At 33.9% G+C, this 20881-nt stretch overlaps 1 protein-coding gene across 4 annotated transcripts in view; it reads left to right on the forward strand.

Moving 5' to 3' along the window:
- DPYD (dihydropyrimidine dehydrogenase) overlaps positions 1–20881 on the forward strand; it is a 796351-nt gene that overhangs the window by 471335 nt on the left and 304135 nt on the right. For all 4 annotated transcript variants that reach the window (XM_025417538.3, XM_035718273.2, XM_049111637.1 and 1 more), the window contains one exon: positions 2828–2992. In XM_025417538.3, coding sequence (XP_025273323.1) covers positions 2828–2992 — 165 coding nt within the window. The remainder of the gene's footprint in view (positions 1–2827; positions 2993–20881) is intronic.

The following is a 20881-nucleotide window of genomic DNA, read 5'->3' on the forward strand; positions in this document are numbered from 1 at the left end:
TGCAATTCTTCCATTCTGTGTCTTTTTTTCATTTTATGATCTTAAAAAAAAAAAAAAAATCTGAGCATACCGTGAAGATGTGGGCCTAGTCCTAGTAGGGTTCAAACACAAGAAGCAACTATAGTTGGTTAAGATCCTAATAGGTTCATTGGCTAAGAAATCAAATCCCCAAGGTAGCCATGGACCAGGTTAGGAATTTGCATCCACCAGGCTCAGAAAAGCCCTAAAGTCAGATTGTACTTGAACAAAGTCATTGTATTTGGATCATAGAGATCAGATAAACCCAGCAAGTTAGGGCCAACAATCAGGGAAATCTTAGAAGCTACAGGGCATTGAAGTTCAAACATACTTCCTGTCATCAAGGCTCTGCAGTAGGCTGATATGAGAAAGGTGGAGTAATGGACAGTCTGTGTCAAGCATACTCCTACCAGGATCTAGCTGTAGTTGGTGGTAGGGAGCTGTAGTCAGAGAAGGGGGTCCCTGAGCTATCAGGGAAAGTCCCCAATTCTACAGTAACAGACTAATAGGAAAGAATCTAAGCAAAGAACCAGTACCTGAAATTTGAATATAAGTCCAAATCCACATATCTGTTCAGCAACAGAATAGGGCCAGCAATAAATCCTAAATAGTTCCCATGCCTCAGGACAAGACCCATTCTAGTGCCTAGGGTCTTGGCACTAGGCTTCTCCAAAACACATTATCTGAACTAAAGGCCAGGCTAGAAGCTGGTCATGTAATAGGAAACAAGATAGTTTCTCCTCTTACATACCTTACACTCTAGTGGAAGGTTCAGACAAGAATATAGGCAGTCACAATGCAGGTGTTATGAATGCCAATTGGGGAAGGTATATAATGCTATGGTGGCTTAAGTCAGCTTATTAAGACTTGATGATGTTGGAGAGATCGAAAGGTTTTTCAAAGAGACTGAAGTCTAGGCTAAGACCTGAAAAATGGAAAGGAACAGGGTACTGCTAACATTAATGAGTTTTATTCAGTAAGCAAGAGGTGCCACTAAATTATAAAATGGTTGTTTAAAATAGGTGCCCCTTCATTTGTGGGACTATTCAGTGCCGGGCCATGGGAGTTGATGAACTTAAAGAGGACTCTGTTCCCTTCATTGGCCAAGTTTTTCTATGCAGCGCACAACCTGTGATCTACATTGGATGTATGTAGGTGAAGGGCTTTTAGGATAGGGGGTAGAGCAGAGGAAATGAGGACCTCAAGGCTTATTGAGTATGGCTCTTCAACATTGGAGTATAGAAGAAAACTAGCCTTATTTATTCCTAGAATTGTCTCCTCAGACCATGGCAGTGAAAGAGTACCTACCTGGGTGAGCTGCACAGAAGCCACCTGCAGGGGTGCAAAGCACACATTTAAGCATTTGCCAAGATAGAAATTTGACCCACCAGGCTTGAGCTTCCTGGAGTGACTCAACTTGTCATATTACCCATTATAAGATTGTGGAACACTGTTTCACAATAGCAAATCAAAGTAAGGCTGGTGGTATTGCCCACAATTACAATAGAAGTGGAATGGCTTAATTAGTAAAACATTAACTGGCAGGATTCCTATAAGTAAAAATGTACATATTTAAGGAGGCTTATTGTAACATTTATACCATTTATTTTATAATATATTAATTCGAATGTAAAAGTGAATGTAAATTACCAGAAATTAACATGCAATGTGAAGAAAAGTCCTTTCATCCTCTGCAACTGTAGCATTTGGCAGATTCAGGAATAAATAATCTTTTGTGGCAAGGGTATGCCTTATCAAACATATGCAGATCAGCACTAATTAATGCTAATTAAGGTTTCCTGTCTATCTAGTTGGAAAAACGTCCAAATGTTATGAAATCCAGTTAGTATGCCTATTACGCTAATTGTTTTATATGGGGTGGTTCTTAATTAAAATATGTAAATTGACCTTAATTGCTATATACTAATGGGGGTTCATGTTATCTCACTAAAAGTGACAAGATGGTGAGGAGGGGTACTTAAATGACTAATTCTGATAAATCCTTAACTAAATGACCTTTACTCAAAATTAATTTTAATTGGAAGTTGGCTAAAGAAACATTTTTCTTCTTTGTTTCTTTTTAGTTTTTAGTAACGTAAGAATGTTACTCTTCTTTGTTAATACAGCTTTAGAAGCAGTTGTGCATTGTTAATTACACTTAACAAGCGAGTTAATTTGACTGTTTACTGTTTATAGTTATCAGGAAGTTATTGATATCCTCATTTCAGTCTTGGGAGAACTGAGTTCTCATTGAATGTGAATTTATAGTTAGATTCCTGTAGGTAAGCTGACTGACCCCCATTTGTTAGAGTATGCGTTAAAGTTTGATGAGCCAGTAGTAGTAATATATACTCCTTGGCTGATTTACATTGGAATTAATTTTTAAGAAAAATATTTTTTTCTTTACAAAACATTAGTTTTTATTGGAGTTAAAATTTCATTGGAGGTATTTGGGTTAAATAGACTGAAATCATTTTCTTATATTTTACTCAGGTTTTTATTTATTATTTAATTGCAAACAAATTAAAATATGTATGCCCCAAACCTGTGTAAATTAATTTACATATCTATATTTTATTATGCTAACCTTATAATTATAGGCGGTAATTTAAATAAAGCTAACAAATATTTTACTATTTCATTTGGAAGTGGTTTATGTTCATGTGTAATTTAAAATATATTTTAAAAATTCTTCTGTAAAAATGTTAGAAAGACTTCGTAAAATATTATCATATGGCAACGAGCAGGGAATAAAGATTGTAGTTTTTGTTTGTCAAAAGGAGACCCAATATCTTTACTCTTTTATCAGGACATCGTGACAAATGTTTCACCTAGAATCATCCGGGGGACTACCTCTGGCCCCATGTATGGCCCTGGACAAAGCTCCTTCCTGAATATTGAGCTCATCAGTGAAAAAACGGCTGCATATTGGTGTCAAAGTGTCACTGAACTAAAAGCTGACTTTCCAGGCAATGTAAGTGTGATTTAACGTCTAAAACAAAAGAATTGGCATAAGTTGGTGAATGTTTATTTAAACATCCAATTCATAGGCTTATAAATATTAATGTGTATAATATATTTTATTAAAGAATCTGCCAGTTGCTTTGCTGATGCATAGAAAGATAAAAAAGAAAGAAAAGCTCAAGAACTCATAAAAATCTGCACAGTGTGAGGCTTTGTTATAAATGGGTGCTATGCAGATGGAAGAAGTATCTACATAAGCAGGAGGAAGAGAAATGAAATACTCATTTTATTGAGTTGATTTTCACTGTATGTGGCTAGTATTTATGAAGGTGATGACCTTAGGAAGAAATTGCAGACTATAAATCATTTTAAATATAAACCTGAGGCATAAGCAGAATATCTTCGTTTATAGTGCATTTGTATTTTTTCAGTGGAAAATAATTTACCAAATAATTTTAATACCTTTATACTAAATGAATCGCTGTTGTTGTTGTTGTTGTTGTTTTTTTATGAAGCTCTTTCTTTAAAAGTACTGTGCACAATGATCACACATGTTTCATTTGTTTATGGATTTTTACATGTTGCCAGGAGATGGTATTTTCTCTTCAGTAGATGGTTAGAGTTGTCCTTGATGTCATTCATCCATTCTTCTTCCCCTTCCCTCACCTCAATGCACATATGCACACACACACACACACACACACACAAAAACACTCATTCTTCCTCCACCCTCTCATTTACCCTCCTAGGACTGGTGATGGATGGAAGTTGAGGTTTGAGCTATGTGTATCTTTATGTTGTAGAAAAGATTCAAAGACAAATTGGAATGGCTTAAGAATAAAATAATAATATTTTGAATTCTAATGAAATTTGTGGATGTTTTCCCACAGATGGATAAATTAGAAAATCTTAACAAAGGGACTTTTGCTGTCATACTATTGTCTAACCTACCAAGTTTTTGTTTCTGTTTTTTATGTTTTAAAAAAGTCCTAATTGTTTCACAGTTTTCTTGCATTGAAACAAAATATAGATGCAGAGAATATAATTAACCTTCCTCAAGTTAAACCCTCAAATATGAAGGGAGCTATCAAGACTCATATGAAATCTATAGCTTCTGTTCATTAGGAATTTTTCACTTTCTAAAAATGATGTTGCAAATCACATCTATGTTCACATTATAAAATCAACCGTAATAACAGTTATGTTGGGTTATTTGTTTTTTAAAGGACCCAAAGCTTATGGGAAGCTTTGCTCATTATGACAAGGACAAAAAGTCAACCATAAGAATTATTAATATATTTTTAACATGGCCTAGAGCCTTAAGTATTATACTAGCTATTGACCATGTAATAACCTAATAACGATAAGTTTGAGCTCTTATAATATTAAACTATGCTTCTTACTATGATAAATGTCTTATATATTTTAACACTCAGTCTTTAAATAATCTTATAGGATAGGTACTGTTACTTCCCCATTTCACAGAGAGGAAACACAGAAGTTAAGTAGCATGCCCAGGGTTACACGGCTATTACAATGGTCCTTCCTCATCCACAGTTACTGTTTTCGTGGTTTTAGTTACCAATAGTCAACCAGGGTCCAAAAGCAGATGATTTTGCATCTCGTGTACGCTTGGAAATTCAGTAGTTGCTTAAAGCTATGTCACAGTGCTTTTGTTATTCACCTCACTTCATCTCATCACGTAAGCATTTTCTCATCTCACATCATCACAAGAAGAAGACTGAAGACAGTACAATATGGTATTTTGAGAGAGAGAAAGATCATATTTTTTTGAGAAAGATCATATTCACACAACTTTTACTACAGTATGTTGTTATAATTATTCTATTTTATTATTGGTTATTGTTAATCTCTTATTGTGCCCAATTTATAAACTAAACCTTTATTGTAGATCTGTATATATAGGAAAAAGTATGGGATTTAGAGTTTTCAGTGCTACCCATGGTTTCAAGTATTCACTGGGGGTCTTCGCACATATCCCCCATGGATCAGGGGGGATTATTACAGTGAAGCCAGAATTTGAACTTGAAATTTGCTTTTTAGCATCTGTGTTCCTGCCTAATGACAGAGATTTTTTAATGCATCTACTGCAGTATCATTTCAGGCCTTTGAAATTTCAAAATTACTTTTGAATGCAGCATAAGAATACTATGAATATCATTTCTCCAAATACTGTATTTAGATAAGCCAATGTATCTGAAAAAAAAAAAAAAAAGTTTTCCTGGAAGAGAACTCCTACCAATGGCTTGTCTTTAGTTCCATCTACCCTCTTCTGGGCAGGAGTGAAATGTTAAATAATGGCCTCCAAGAAATGATAGTAAGTAGACAAGAAAGCTGAGATGTAACCACTCACTTTGTAATTCCACAAGCAAGTAGAAAGAAGACGCACATTTAACCGTTCTTTTCAATTTCCCTGAAAACAATTTGCTTCTCCTATAATGCTTTTTTCTACTGAGAAAACAATGCATGCATTTCTTTTTCTAATTCTTACACCATTTCAATTATACTCATTATTCTTTTTCTATATTCTTAGAACTAGTCTCTAACATTTTTATTCCCCATATCAAAGACAACATTTTAAATACAATTAAAATGGCATTCCCATTTGAACCCCTAGAAATAATGTGTTGCACCTAGATATTGCCATGCTGAGACTAGAATATCCCCTACTGTTTTGGAATTACTCTGATGCCAAACCCAATGAGCTGAATGAAAGAAGGTGACCCTTCATTTTCCAAGTTTAATTATCACTCTCACTGGAGTTTTCCCACATCATTCTCAAGTGCGTGGCTGCCACCTTTAATGACAGAGATCGGATAATTCAACCCACCGTGGCAGCTTCTAAGCAAGGGCTAACTTTTCTGAAAAAGAAATTATCCTGGGGTTTGTGGGGAAGGGATGTAGGTCAGCTGATATCGGCAGCTAGTATCTCTCTTTCTAGAGAGTCTAGGCACCAGTTGACCATGAACTGGAAGAGACAACGGGAAGAACACCTTGAATAGAAAAACATCGAGACCCCTGAAATACATTGTAAGGGCTTGTCTCTTCACTATCACACAGTTGCAGCAAAGCCCACACTTAGACTAGACTGCCCAGCTTTCAAGGTTTCCTTTTATTTATCTGTGAATTAAATTTGGCACACGGATCATTGTAGTGACGATTATTACTAACTAAGAGGTTTTTTTTTGTTCCTAAGCTGAGATTTTTCAATGCTTATTATGAAATGTACTGTATAATTAGGGCTTACAGAAATCAATTTTAAGTGAATCCTTTCATTCCCATTGCAAAAGCCTTAGAAACAGTATATTTTAGGCTTTGAAAAAAAACTTTTACCAAAAAATACATGCTGCATTTTGTCTGAATGCACTGAATTAGCAAACAATGACTGACATTTTCTATCATTTGTGGCAGCTAAAGTAAGAGTTAGGCAAAAGATAGGGATTTAGCAGTGAATTAGCTGGTGAAGATAGAAAAGGGAGTGATGGCTTTGTTAGAGAAATTAATAAAGGAAGAACAATTGATATGTAAATATACTTCTGTTAGAATACACCTCATTCTACTGAACCCCTTTCTCAGTTCATTACTGAGAAATCAGCATTGCCCACGTGAAGTCCAAAATGATTCCAAAGTTGTTGTTCTTCATCAGCATTCCTGAAAGGGGTTTCCTGACCAATAGCCTCAAAATACAAAGTTTTTAACTTTGTATGGAATCCTTATACACCCTTGTGAAGCCTAAAAGCCTTTCTTCAGAATGTTTTTGAGTGTGTAAAACCAAATTCAGTAGTTTGCAAAGGATACCCATTGCATTAAAATAGAATGCTAAACTTATTTTTAAAAATACGATATAGTAATGCATGTTCCTCTGTAACAAGTCACTAAAAACACAGTCTTGTGGCAGATCTAATAACTACTGCAATTTTGACATATAATGGTGACTATCAATGACACCTTGAGATGTCTGTAACAACAGTATTATGATCTTCTGTGGCTTCTGTTGGTGCAAAGTTACAGGTTGATAGTACTACTGTGGTTCATTGTATTCATGAGGAAATGCCAAATTTCAGCAGGAGGTTAGTGAAAATAAAGATCTAAGTTTTTTCCAATCCTACTTCATTAATTTCTTGTATTCTATTGACTATGGACACAGCTTCAGAATCTATGTCCTGTGGTTCTCAATTCTGAGTGCATATTAGAATCACTTGGGGAGCTTCAGAAAAGCTATTTATGGTTAGGCCCTGTCCTAGTTCAGTCCTTTCAGAAATTCTGGCATAGATAGAATGAATATATATCCCTCTGTGTGTGTGTATGTGTATGTGTATGTGTGTGTGTGTGTGTGTGTGTGTGTTTGTGTGTGTTTTTTTTTAGTTCCTCAATTAATTCTACTGCATATAAAAGCAGCATCATTCATAATCCTTGACATACATCATTAAATATTTATAAAAGTCCTGTATCAGAACTTGAGAGCCTTTTATAGGTGCTGGAACTGTACTATGAGCTTTATGTATCTGTGAAGCAGAGTTTTTCCTCAGTTTATAGATGAGGAAACCGACGTTTTGAAATATTGCATTGCACAGGGCACTTGTGTCACACAGCTAGTAAGTGAGGTCACTTTCCATTACACCTTGAGGTATTTCACTTGGCTCTAAAGAACCTGAAGAATTAAGAGTAATAATTTATTTCAGTCCTCCCTTACCCACTCACTCAGATGGGTCAATTATATTGAATTCTCTTAACCACAGATTCTCAAATATAAAACAAAATCTTTTTATTGGACAAAGAAATAAGTCTGTCTTCAACCAACCATTATTTTGTCATTAGTCCCAGCACAGGACATTTTATAGCTTAATACTTACTGCTTTGCAGGGATGTAGCTGACTTTAGAAACCAATGTCAGTGACTCAGCATGGACTGGTTTGGTTTGAACTGTTAATTGATCCCATTTTAAGTTATGTATTTGAAAATAGGGAGTCAGGAGATTCAGTTGGATCTATGTATCCACAAAGCAAGGAGGATGCTCACTGCTTATTCAGTGGATATTCATCACCCTATAACTCCTTCAGTCTTCTTATAGGCACTGTGAAGGCTGACTTAGCAGAAGCAGGCTTTCTTTTCTTTGGATTATTTATAATTAAGTTTTACTCATTAGAAATAAGGGGATTTTGTTACCCTCTACTCAGTCCATTTAGAAAGATAAAATTTAGTTACAGACAAAACTATAATACATATGTTGTCAGTCCAACAGTCACCAGTACAGGGTTGGGTTTTTTATCTTTCTTTTTTTTTTTTTTTTTGCTTTCATTTTTTATTAAACCATTGCTTTCTTATCACAGAGATTATAAAACATAAACATCACCTTGACCCTTTCCCCCTCATATCCTGAAGAGGATATTCACCAACAGAAATGTAAGCATTTCTGCACTGGAAGGATTCCTTCTTTGCTCCCTCTGGAATTTTTTCAGCTTGTCAAGTCTCTGTTTCTGTCTACTTTACACATTCCCAGGTTGATTTATTTTAAATAAATTAGGAAACTGCTAGAGCAGGTATTGAAGGGAAGGCTAGCATATCCCCAGGAAACTCCTTTCCTTCTATACACCATGAACTCTAGAGGACATAGATACTTCCCAACTTCCTTTCTTTGCTAAAGTTCAGGAGAGTTATCTGATGACATTACTTTATTGATTTTTTAAAAGATCGATATAGCCAACAAAAAATAAAATAAAATGAATCATAATAGTAATTGAAATTTAAAAAGTTAGGTGGATGGAAGTAAAGTAATCTGCATCCAATTAACTAACAAGTATCTGTTTTCACTTTCTGATAGAGTCTAAGAGCTAAAGGCATGAGGTTTAAAGTCAGGATGAGTTTGAATCTCAGCATATCCTCTGACTTGCTGTTTATTGGCACTCACAACTTCAACGTCCTCATCTGTTCGATAACAATAACTATTATCAGAGATTAATGTAAGATAATTATATCTTACATTATAAGATATAATTGTATATATTGTATAGATTAAGTAAGATATTATATGTAACATGTTTGGCACATTGCAATTATTCACCATTATAAATTGTATTGCATAGAATATCTTTATGCATTTAGCTTTTATTGCTACTTAAAATAATAATTAGTTTTCATGAAATATTCTAAAGGATTTCTAAGTCAAAGGTAATAGTATATTTTTAGCTGTTGAAGTATATTGCCAGCCGATTTTCAAAGTATTTGTAAACAGTTCATGTAAAAGTCACTGTTTTAGAAATAATTACCAACTAAAAAATTAAAAACTCACTAAATATGCTTTTTGGTGATTCTTCTGAACCTGAGTTTATTATACATTATATAGAATGTAAAGTCTGATTCTTTGTTCAGTGTTTTATTCATTTTACTTCTGTGCTTTAATGTCATTCATTCTTTTGACTTAGTTTCCAATTAAAAGAAGATTTAAATGAGTTATTTTCTTAGTATCAGCATAGAAACAAAGAAAATTTAAAATATATTTAATTCCTCGAAGCAAGAGTAGCCAAAATGAATCAGAATACATAGTGTAATTCATAGTTCTGTGATTAGTTTCTGGCCAAGTTTGTTTGTGGGGCCTTTTTTTTTTTTTTTTTTTTTTTGATAGGATATTTCTAGTTCCTTAAAAGAAAGCATTAGGTGTCATTTAGGTAGAGTTATGGGGACTTGATTTACCATCCCAACTGAAATAGCAACATAAAAAAATTATAAAATATATGTAACAATAGTTTTTAAAACTTGAAACATCAGTCAATAAAGGCACTAGTCACTGGGAGACAGAAAACCAAGGAAATGAGCTCTACCATTGCTTCAGAAGGTTTCCAGGCCACATTTCAGGGAGTAAAACCCAGGGTTCTCTCTGAGTTGAGGAGACAGAACTGAAAGTCCAGAGAGACCAAGGTGGCCAGAATTCATGAGACAGAGCACCAGAAAGCAGAGAGCTACATACAGAGATACTCCAGAGACCTGCAAAAGGTCCCCCTTGAGTGTTCAGCAGAGTACAGATAAGCTCATGCATTTAAGTGAATTACAAGGGACTGCAGAAAGAACTTTCTGAATGGGTTAGAGGGACAAGTACTCAGTTCTTAAATGGGTCTGGTAATAATGATTCTTACTGCTAGCCAGACTGGAAAACCCTATGATTCACAATTAACCATAGGCTGAACACTGCTTTAGTCATGCCCAACAAACCTTAAAAGCAAGACCTGAAAGGATCAAACTATCTCCAAGTAACTTAGCTGCAACTCAAAACAAAATATAGAAATAAAAAATATCTAGGACCAAACAAGATAACATTCACAGTGTCTGGCATTCAATTAAAAATTACCTATCGTAAAAAAATAGGAAAATATAATCTAAAATAAGAGGAAAATCATTAAATTAAAACTGTGCCAGAACTTATGGGATGTTAAAATTAGCTAGCAAATGGATTAAAACTGTTACAAATATATTCCATATGTTCAAACCAAGAGATGGAACACAGATAAAAACAAACAAACAAACAAAACCACGCTAAACCAGATTCCCAGAATGAAAACTATAATGAATAAGATGAAAAATATACTAAAGTTATTAATGGCATATTAGGCATTGCAGAAAAATGATTAATCAGCTTGCAGATATGGCAATAAAAATTATCTAAGGTAAAATTCATGCAGGAATGGGAGGATGTTGGAGAGTGGGGAGTAAGCATACTGTTAGTGAGCCAGGGACAACTACATATTAGTGGCCTAGTATGCACTGGATTTTTAAAGTTTGAAGAAAAAATACTGGTCCAAATTTTCCCAGTTTTACATAAAACTACAAACTTCCCCATCTGCCAAACAAACAAACAAGAAACTTGAGCTACGCGCATAAGAAACACAAAGAAAATTTCACCAAGGAGTACATCATAATGAAATTAATCAAATCAGTTATAAAGAGAAAATTTCACAAGACAAAAAGCATGTTTCATACAGAAGAACAAGTACAGAGGTTACTGTTTTGATTTGTTGTCAGAAAAAATGCAAGCTAGACGACAACTTTCAAGTGTTGAAAGAAAAAAATGACAACTGTTAATCTAGATTTCAAAATTCAGCAACATATCTTTCAAAAATACAGGTGAAATAAATATTTTTTGACACTAAAAAGACTAAAAGAGTTCATCACTGAGGGATTGGCATCACAGGAAATATATTCTTTAATGTTTTAGGCAGAAAGTAAAATGATGCTAGGTTGAAATATGGAAGTACACAAAGGAATGAAGAATACAGAATTTGTAACTATAAATAACTACTATTTAATTCACTTTAGAAGAGAATTGATTATTTAAACAAAAATATAAAACAGTATATGGTTTATAAAATATATTAAGGTAAAATATATGATAATAGTACAAAAGTTGTGAGGAAGAAATGGAAGTATACTATTGTAGCTTCTAACACTTTATGTAAATTTTTTGTCACTTGAAGATAGACTGTGATAACTTGAAGATGTATACTCCAAGCTCTAAACAGCCAATAAAAAATATGCATGAGGATTCTAGTAGAAAAGCAACAGTAGAAGTATAAAATGGAATCATACAGAGTACTCAACCAAAAGAAGGCAGAAAAAGAGATAAAGGCTATTAAAAAAGAGACAATGCAAATAGAAATGCTATAGTAAAGAGATAGAGTTAAACCTAACCATATCGATAATCACATTAAATGTAAATGGTCTGAACATCCCCAGTTAAAAGGCAGAGATGTTCAGATTGAATGAAAAAGCTTGACTCAACCACATATACTGCCTATAAGAAAAACAATTTTAAATATGAAGACACAAATAGGAGAAAATTGTAGCAATGGAAAAAGATGTACCATGATAAAAGAAGTCTTAATAATTTTAAAGAATTCAGTTCATCCAAGGTATGTATTCCAACCACAACAGGAATATATTGGGAAAATCCCAAGATATTTAAAAAATAAATAATACATCTAAATAACCTTTGAATAAAGGAAAAAATCATGAGAATTAAAATTATTTTGAACTGAACGAAAATTAAACTAAAAAATTAAAATTATTGTATTCGTAAAAGCATTACTAATAGGGAAATTTATAGCATTAAATACATATATATCAGACATGAAGAAAGGTCTCAATTACTGCAACTTTTATCTCTAAATACTAGAAAAAAAAGAACAAACTAAACTCCAAGTAAATAAAATGATGATATAATAAAGATCAGGGGAGGAAATTAATAAGATAGAAAGTAAAAATAATGGAGAATACCAAGGAAAGTAAAGCTTTGCAAAATTTCTTGCAAAAACAAATGAAATTTATAAAAACATCCAGACTAATGAAGAAAAAAGGAGAGAAGAAACACAAATAATCAGTATAGGGAATGAGAAAAGTAGCACCACTGCAGATTCTATAGATTTTAAAAGAAAAATCATAAAATAATTATGAACAATTTTATGTAAGTAAACCAGTCAGATTCCTTGAAGACACAAACTATCAAAGCTTAGTCAAGAAGCAATAGATAATGTTAAAAAAATTGAATTTATAGTTTGAAACATTTGCCTGAAGAAAACTACAGGCCCAGATGGCTTCATGAGTAGATTTTTTCAGCTATTTATGGTCTAAAGAATAATTCCAGTTCTACACACACTCTCTCAGAAAAGTAAAACAGAGAGACCACTTCCAAACTAAACCTATGATGCCAACACCCGGATACCATAACTGGATGAAAACAGGACAGGAAAATAAAAGTATGGACTCTTATCCTTCATGAAGATAGATGCAAAAGTTCTAAACAAATTTTAACAAGTATAATCCAATATTGCATAGAGTATAATACATCATGAACAAACGAGGTCTATCTCAAGAATTCTAAGTAGGTTTAACATTTGAGAATATTGTAATTCACATAAATGACAAACTACATAATAACAACAATAGAAATTGTATAATTATTTCTATGAACCAACAAAAAATTTGAAGAAATCTAAAAATGTTTCTAATTTAAAGGAAATTTCAGCAAACTAAGAATAGAAGAGTTATTTCCTAACCTAGTGAAAGGCATTAAAAAGAAACAAACAGGTTATCCCTGGATGGCTGGCTCAGCGGTTTAGCACCTGCATTTGGCTGGGGTGTGATCCTGGGATCCTGGGATGGAGTCCCACATCAGGCTCCCTGCATGAAGCCTGCTTCTTCCTCTGCCTGTGTCTCTGCCTCTGTCTCTCATGAATAAATACATAAAATCTTTAAAAAGAAAAAAAGAAACAAAAAACCTATAGCTAAATCATAGTTAATGGTGAAAGACAATATTTTCTTCCTGAGAAAAGTAGGATAAGGGTATCTGCTCTTACCATTTCTATTCCACATTGTGCTAAAGTTTTTGTTAAATAAGAGAATGACAACAACAAAAGATATGCAGATTTCAAAGGAATAAGTAAAACTTTTTTATTCACAGATGACATGATTGTTTATTTAGAAAATGTGATTAAATGTAACAATAAAAAACACTTTATTTACAAAAGCAGGCTGTTCTCAGATTTGACTTTTTAAAAATACTGCATTAAAATAGTGTATATCTTCATTACCAACTTTTTTGTACTCTCTTTAGTTCTGTACCCCAGGAGAATGTCCAACTCACCTCATCCTGGTCATGGCCTGTCAAAATACTACTTTAAATAATAAATGAGTTTATTAGCAAGGTTACAAGATACATGATAAACTTATAAAAATCAATCATACTTTTTATATGTTCTCAATAGACAAGTGGAAACTAAAATAAATGTGTCATATAATATTAATATATCAATAGGAGCATAGGGATAAATCTGACAAAGATGAGAATGACATCAACTTTGAAACTACAAAATATTGTTCATATAAATTTTAAAAAACCCTACATAAATGGGAGGCTATATTGTGTTCAAAGATTGGAAGATTTCATATTGTTAAGATGTCAAGTATCCCCATGATGATATAAAAATAAAATGCAATGCTAACCCAAATGTTAGCATTATTTTTTCGGTAGAATTTCACAAGCTGATTCTGAAATTCCTATGGAAGTGCAAAGGGCTTACAGTAATCAGAACCCATTAAAAAAGAACCAGTTTGGAAGTCTAAAACTTTTTCATTTCAAGACTTATTGTAAAACTACATGAATCATGATAGAGTGATACTGGCATAAAAATAAATATACAGCGATCCCTGGGTGGCGCAGCGGTTTGGCGCCTGCCTTTGGCCCAGGGCGCGATCCTGGAGATCCGGGATCGAATCCCACGTCAGGCTCCCGGTGCATGGAGCCTGCTTCTCCCTCTGCTTGTGTCTCTGCCTCTCTCTCTCTCTCACTGTGTGCCTATCATGAATAAATAAAAATTAAAAAAATAAATAAAAAAAATAAATATACAAATAGATTAATGAAGAATAACAAGCCTCAAAGTAACTCTCATGTTAGTTGTATGAACAACTGATTTTTTGGTTAAGTTGCAAAGAAGAAATTCAGTGAACAAAAATAGAGTCTTTTCAACAAGTGATACTAGTAAAATTGGATATCCAAATTTTTTAAAAAGTAAATATTGACTCACATCTGACATGTTATATAAAAAATAATTCAAAATAGTCAGATCTATGAAAAACCTATGAAATGAAATGAAAAACCTAAAACTATAAAACTTCATAGGAAAACATCAGAGAAAGTTCTTGTGACCTTAGGTTAGGCAAACATTTCTTTAGATATATACTAAAAGCACAGTGTTTGAAAGAAAAAAAAAGGGATGTGATTAACTCAAATTTTAAAGTTTTGCTCTTCCAAAGCTGTTGTTAAGAAAGTGAAAATATAAACCAGAATGGGAAAAATATTTACAAATTATATACCTGATGAAGGACTATATCCAGAATAATTTTTTTATGTCCAGAATATTTAAAGAACATTCCAAATCCATAATAAGAAAACAAATAACAAAAAAAAAAAAAACAGAAGAAAGAAAGAAAGAAAGAAGAAAGAAAGAAAAGAAAAGAAAGAAAGAGAAAGAAGAAAGAAAGAAAGAAAGAAAGAAAGAAAGAAGAAAGAAGAAAGAAAGAGAAAGAAAGAAAGAAAGAAAGAAAGAAAGAAAGAAAGAAAGAAAGAAAGAAAGAAAGAAAGAAAGAAAATAACCCTTCCCACTTGGAGCAAAAGAATTGAGCAGATACTTCACCAAAGAAGATTGTGGACGATAAATAAGCAAATGAAAATATGCTCAACATCATTAGTCATTACAGAAATGCAAATTAAAACCACAGTGACATATATGCCTATCAGACTGCATAAAATTTAAAAGAACTGATCATACCAAATGAAGGATATGGCAAGGATATGGTGAATTCCCACACATGGAGCATGATAAACACGTTCATTGTCTTGTGATGATGGTTTCAAAGTACATACACATGTCAATCTCATAAAATTGTATGCTTTAAATATATATAATTTATTTTATGTTATACTTTAATGTATAAATAATTGTACATATATAACATACACAATTTATGGGTATATATATAATGTATAGAGTTATATATAATTTATAACATACTATATATAGCATATGTAGAATATATATCATATATAAAAATATAATTCAATAAATCTGTTTAAAAATAGGTTCAGTTTAAAATTATAATGACACTTTTCATGGAATGTGTCCTGGGAATTAATTTTGGGTTTAATTGGATTGGTAAACCCCTGTCACCAAGCTCCTCAATCCCTATCCCATTGTCTGAGCCACCAGTCAATTATTATCTTCCACAAAATTGTCTAGCATTTTGGTCACATTCACTTTGATACTGACTCATGGGAATTAACAGGCTAAATGACCTTATGCTCTATTAAGAAAAAAAAAAGAAACATTGGGTTGATTTTTGAGCTTCTGCTTTGTGGGACATTAAAAATGCTAGTGGTTCATGTCATTCACTAAAGGAAAAATCAGCAGAAAATTTACCAAAGCTTTTTATTTTTTTTTTAATTTTTATTTATTTATGATAGTCACAGAGGGGGGGTGGGCAGAGACATAGGCAGAGGGAGAAGCAGGCTCCATGCACCGGGAGCCCGACGTGGGATTCGATCCCGGGTCTCCAGGATCGCGCCCTGGGCCAAAGGCAGGTGCCAAACCGCTGCGCCACCCAGGGATCCCCCAAAGCTTTTTAAATAGTCCACATTATACAGGCATTAACTGCCTACAACATACTTTTTCTCAAACTCCCCTTTACTTTGTAATTTGTCAGGCTGCCTTTTGGGTACCAATATTTTCTTCTCCATTTGGAAGTATGGCATGGAATACACTGAACCATGTTGAAAGAGACCCTGGGGATGGCTATGATGCATTGAAGTTAGACTCTTTCTTGGTATAAACTAGCTCATGAGAGAGGCAATAGAAACAATTTATATATTGTATATGTTTGCTACATAACCAGACCATGTCATAAAATGAAACCCTCTCCATACTCAAATAGCTTCTGAGTTTTGTTCAGTGGTCTCACTTACTTAATGCCGATTTGGAAATCTCTCATCGTTCTAATGTTTTTATAGAGAACTCTACTCAAACACATTCGACTCTTAATATATTCAGGAAACCAGGAGTGAGAAAGGATCAAATAAAACCTTCTACTCTCTTCTCCTCGCCCCGTGCAAGTTCCTAAAATATATCTTTTTTATCTTAAAGTTAGGAACATTTAAAAAACAGAAAAAAGAAACCACTACTGTTTTATGAGAGGCTTAAAAGTAGGAGGGAATATGAAGGTTTTTATTTAACATAAGACACTACAATTATATGTGTTGCATATACTTTGTTACAAACTGCTTATCCTATTTTACTTTTTGGAGAGGATAGGAGCATGCTGATAGACAACATTTTTTCCCCAGCTTCTTTTTTTGCCACTAGGCATTTTATTCTTTTACATTGTACCCTACAGGGAATATTCCAGAGATTTATTTTTCACAAGGAACTATTTTCATATTTTCCCCTTAGGTCTTTTAAGACATTTACTTGGAAGTATTCTCTTTAATCTTTAAGAGAGTTAAAAAAACAATAATAAAAACTAGTAGTGCTATTTTAAAGATTTGTATAGTGTAATATAATGACTTTTTTTTTTTTCTTTTTTTAACCATTATTTATGGTTGGATAACTGATTCCATTTAAGGAGAATTTGAGTCTCTATCTGAGACCTACAAATAAGATCTAATTAATTGTAAACCATCTAAAAGGAAAATGTCACAGAGGCCTTGGACAACTGATTTAATCACCAGGCAAACCAAACAGTCTTACAAATGAGGTAAACTTTGAAAAAACAAATATGTACAATGAACCCTCCAAATTACTGAAAATTGTATTCTGTGGGATTTGTCTTCATTTTAAAAACTGCAGTTATGAAAATATACATTAGAATGAGGGCCATGTTAGTAGGAATAATGTATATCTATGCAGGGAACTTGCAATTATCCATTTCAATCACAGGGAAGAGTTGATGAATGGAATTCATCAATAACAATACAGTATTTTTACCAGTATCTTCTAGTTTTATACCAAGAGTGCATTTCATACTCGTGTTAGAGATAAATGGAAGGACTTAAAAAAAAAAAAAAAAAAAAAAAGGAACAGAAGAAAAGGAAAAAAACAAACATCTTTTGACAATGAGCTTTTTGCTAAAGTAAACCCCAAATCTTAAGGGAAGTACAAGAAGCAAAAATTGAAAAGGAGTTTTGCAACTTAAAACAAAATAACTTACTAATTGTGTATACCCATTTATTATTACACAAATCTCTATTTCTCTGAGTTGACCTCATAATGACTTTGTAAGGAAGGCATGAAAATATCCTCATTTCATACTAGAATCTGATAGCTCGGGGAAGGTAAGTAATTTCTCAAGGATTTTTCTCAGATTGTAAATGGTAGACTTTCATATTGATAACAGAACATCTGACATACATACACTTACAATAGAAAATTAACATTTTTTTAAAAAGACAAGCTTCAGAGTAGTTGAAGATGTTCACGTATGATTCGCTTTTTCTTTTCACCTGGATTTTCTTCCCCTTCTGGTGGAGGTGCTAATGAGCAGAGAAATGGTAAAGGTAATCAGCCAGAGGGAAGAGAAGAATCAAAGACCTAGATAATTCGCAAACTGGAAAATGAGCTCCTAACTAATCAAGACTGGATTGTAAATAGGATAGAAAGAATTTATGCATCCCTGGTATTGGCCTGAATAGCATTTGTACCCAATCCAAGAAAAGTATTTGTGAATTTCACAGTTGGCTATTTTTTCTCCCTTTGAGATTTTTTTCCTGAACTAATTATCCATTGTGTATGTGAAGCAAAGAAATAACTTACCATTACAGTCATTTTTTGAGGTGGATATTTCACTTCGCATGTTGTTAAAATGCCTGGAGCATTAATAAGGAATGAGTTAACTTTATTAATATAGCTTCTTCAGGGAGTTTCTGATCTATATACTGATCACCCAAAAGGAAATTTTTTGTAATATTTTATTCATGCAAAATTTAGGGAAGTAACTAGATTGACTAATCTTTCCATAATAAATAATTTAATTTAACTTTGTGCTGCTTTTTGCATTTTAATTTCTTCATAATGTGTCCTTTAAAACCTCAATATTAAAATGATCAGTGACTGTTTGTGCTTGTTTTAGTTTAAATTGTAGATTTAGTTATGGCTCTTGGGTTACAAGGTGCAGGGGAAGGTGCTTTAATATAGGAAGTGAACACATTTATAGATTGGAAAAGTTATATGTGTGATCATTTTTTTAATGAATTGTTGGAAAGAGTGTAGAAATCAACACAAACAATGACCTATAGCAGTGCATAACAATAATTGTTATGGTTACCTAGACTGTAATTACATCTCAAATACTTCACATTTCATATACTTTCATACGTACTATTTAAACGCAGGGTTTTGTGTCGTGTCTTGTAGAGTTGTTGCCGTTGTCTTTGGTTACCGCCTTCTAAGAACTTCCCAACTCAAACAGCCAAGATAGATGGCAGTGTGGTTAGATTGTGACTTTGAAATTGAGGCAGGACTTCTGCTTCTCCTTCAGACGTAGAAAACCAGAGAAATCACCACTGCCACCCTAACAAGGAGAACAAGTCAGATAAACTGCAAAATCTGACTTTTCAAAAACTAGCTGAGGGACACTTCAGTGGCTCAGTGGGTTAAGTGTCTGCCTTCAGCTCAGGTCATGATCTCAGGGTCCTGGGATCGAGCCCCTGGTCAGGCTCTGTGCTCAGTGGAGAGTCTGCTTGTCCTTTCTCCCCTCCCCCTTGCTTGTACTCTCTCTCAAATAAATAAAATCTTTAAAAAAAAATTAAAAAAACAACTAGCAAAGATCTGAAAATGCAAGTTAACCTAAATGAACTAAATTCCAGAAAGTGATAAGCTCTCTTTTGGAGAGAAGAAACACATGACTGCTTTGCTCCCTGCTGAAATGATGGGAGGGAAAGGAAGTCATCAAAGAGAAACCAGTGAAGTTTTAAAAAACATTTAATGGTTGTGTTTGGAGTGGTCTGGTGTGTGAAAATATAAGGATCCCAGACACAGACTTTGTCAGTCTTTAGCAAGCAGCTCTTACCCATGTTACTTCATTGAGTAGCCTCCCATATGTGGGGCTAAGGCATCCAAACTGAGAGAAAGCCTCTCTGAGGTAAACACAATCTTCTCCAATTACGGGGCAGAGCCCTGCTGAAGGCTTGGGCAGCAAGGCATTCTAGGCCTTTACCAGTTGTGCTGCATGGCTCTTTTGAAGTTTTGAGGAAGGGAAGCTCAGAAGAAAGATAATCTGAAGCACAGAAAGCCAGTGTGGGACTGCAGAGCAAAGAGAACTCCTTAGCAACACCAAAAGCTGGCAGTGGGTGTGTAAGGAGCAAAAGATATCCCATGGTTTGGAAAGTTGGTGGCTGGCCTAATTGTGATAAAGAGACTCTGGAGTCTCTCTGGGGCTCAGTTCCCAAGACCTACTGAAAAGAAAAGTTCTGATTCAGCCATCAAAACATTTGAAGCCAATGGAAAGCTGAATCTAAGTAAAACCACAACAAAGCCCAGACTCAACAAAAGATTTCATCAACTTAGTCTCCTACATTAGCAACCTGATAATAGAAGAAGTGCACCCTTTTCTGGGGGTAATTATTATTTATGTAAGTTTCTACTGTTCTTTTTTTTAGGGTGGGTAGGGTACAGGGAGAGGAAGAGAGAGATCTTAAGCAGACTCCATGCCCAGCCTGGAGGTGGAGTGAATCTCCATCTCGCAACCCTGAGATGATATCCTGAACCGAAATCAAGAGTCAGACACTTAACTGACTAAGCTACCAGGGCACACCTCTACTGTTCTTTTGTACAAACTATCTGGCATACAATAAAAAATTATAAGACATGAAAAAGAAACAATGTGGCCCAGAGTCAAGAAAATTTTCTTGCAGTTCTATTCATAGATAGGGTTGGAATTATCAGATGGAGACTTTAAACTACCATGATAAATGTGAAAAAAATTCCAGTGAAAAGCATTCATGAAAAGATACAGAATTTTATCAGAGTCGTAAAGTATTAAAAAGATCCATATGGAAATAAATGAAGAATACTGTGTTAGAAATGAAAAATTAATGGGATAGGCTTATGGGAGCCTGGATATGGCAGAGGGAAGAATCAAAGAATAGAAAGAATAAGAGAAGTTACCCAAACTGAAAAATCAAAGAACATGTCACAGTGTTTGAAATCTGTGGGACAACATCAAATGCTCTAGTATTGATGAAATTCAATCTTATAAAGAAATACAAGAGATTTGGACATAAATTATTAATTCAAATGGTACCATCTTACAGTGGCCTTCTATGATCCCCATGTGGAAGGGTGTC

This window comes from Canis lupus, chromosome 6 (assembly GCF_003254725.2).
Source record: "Canis lupus dingo isolate Sandy chromosome 6, ASM325472v2, whole genome shotgun sequence".
NCBI classification, from domain to species: Eukaryota; Metazoa; Chordata; class Mammalia; order Carnivora; family Canidae; genus Canis; species Canis lupus.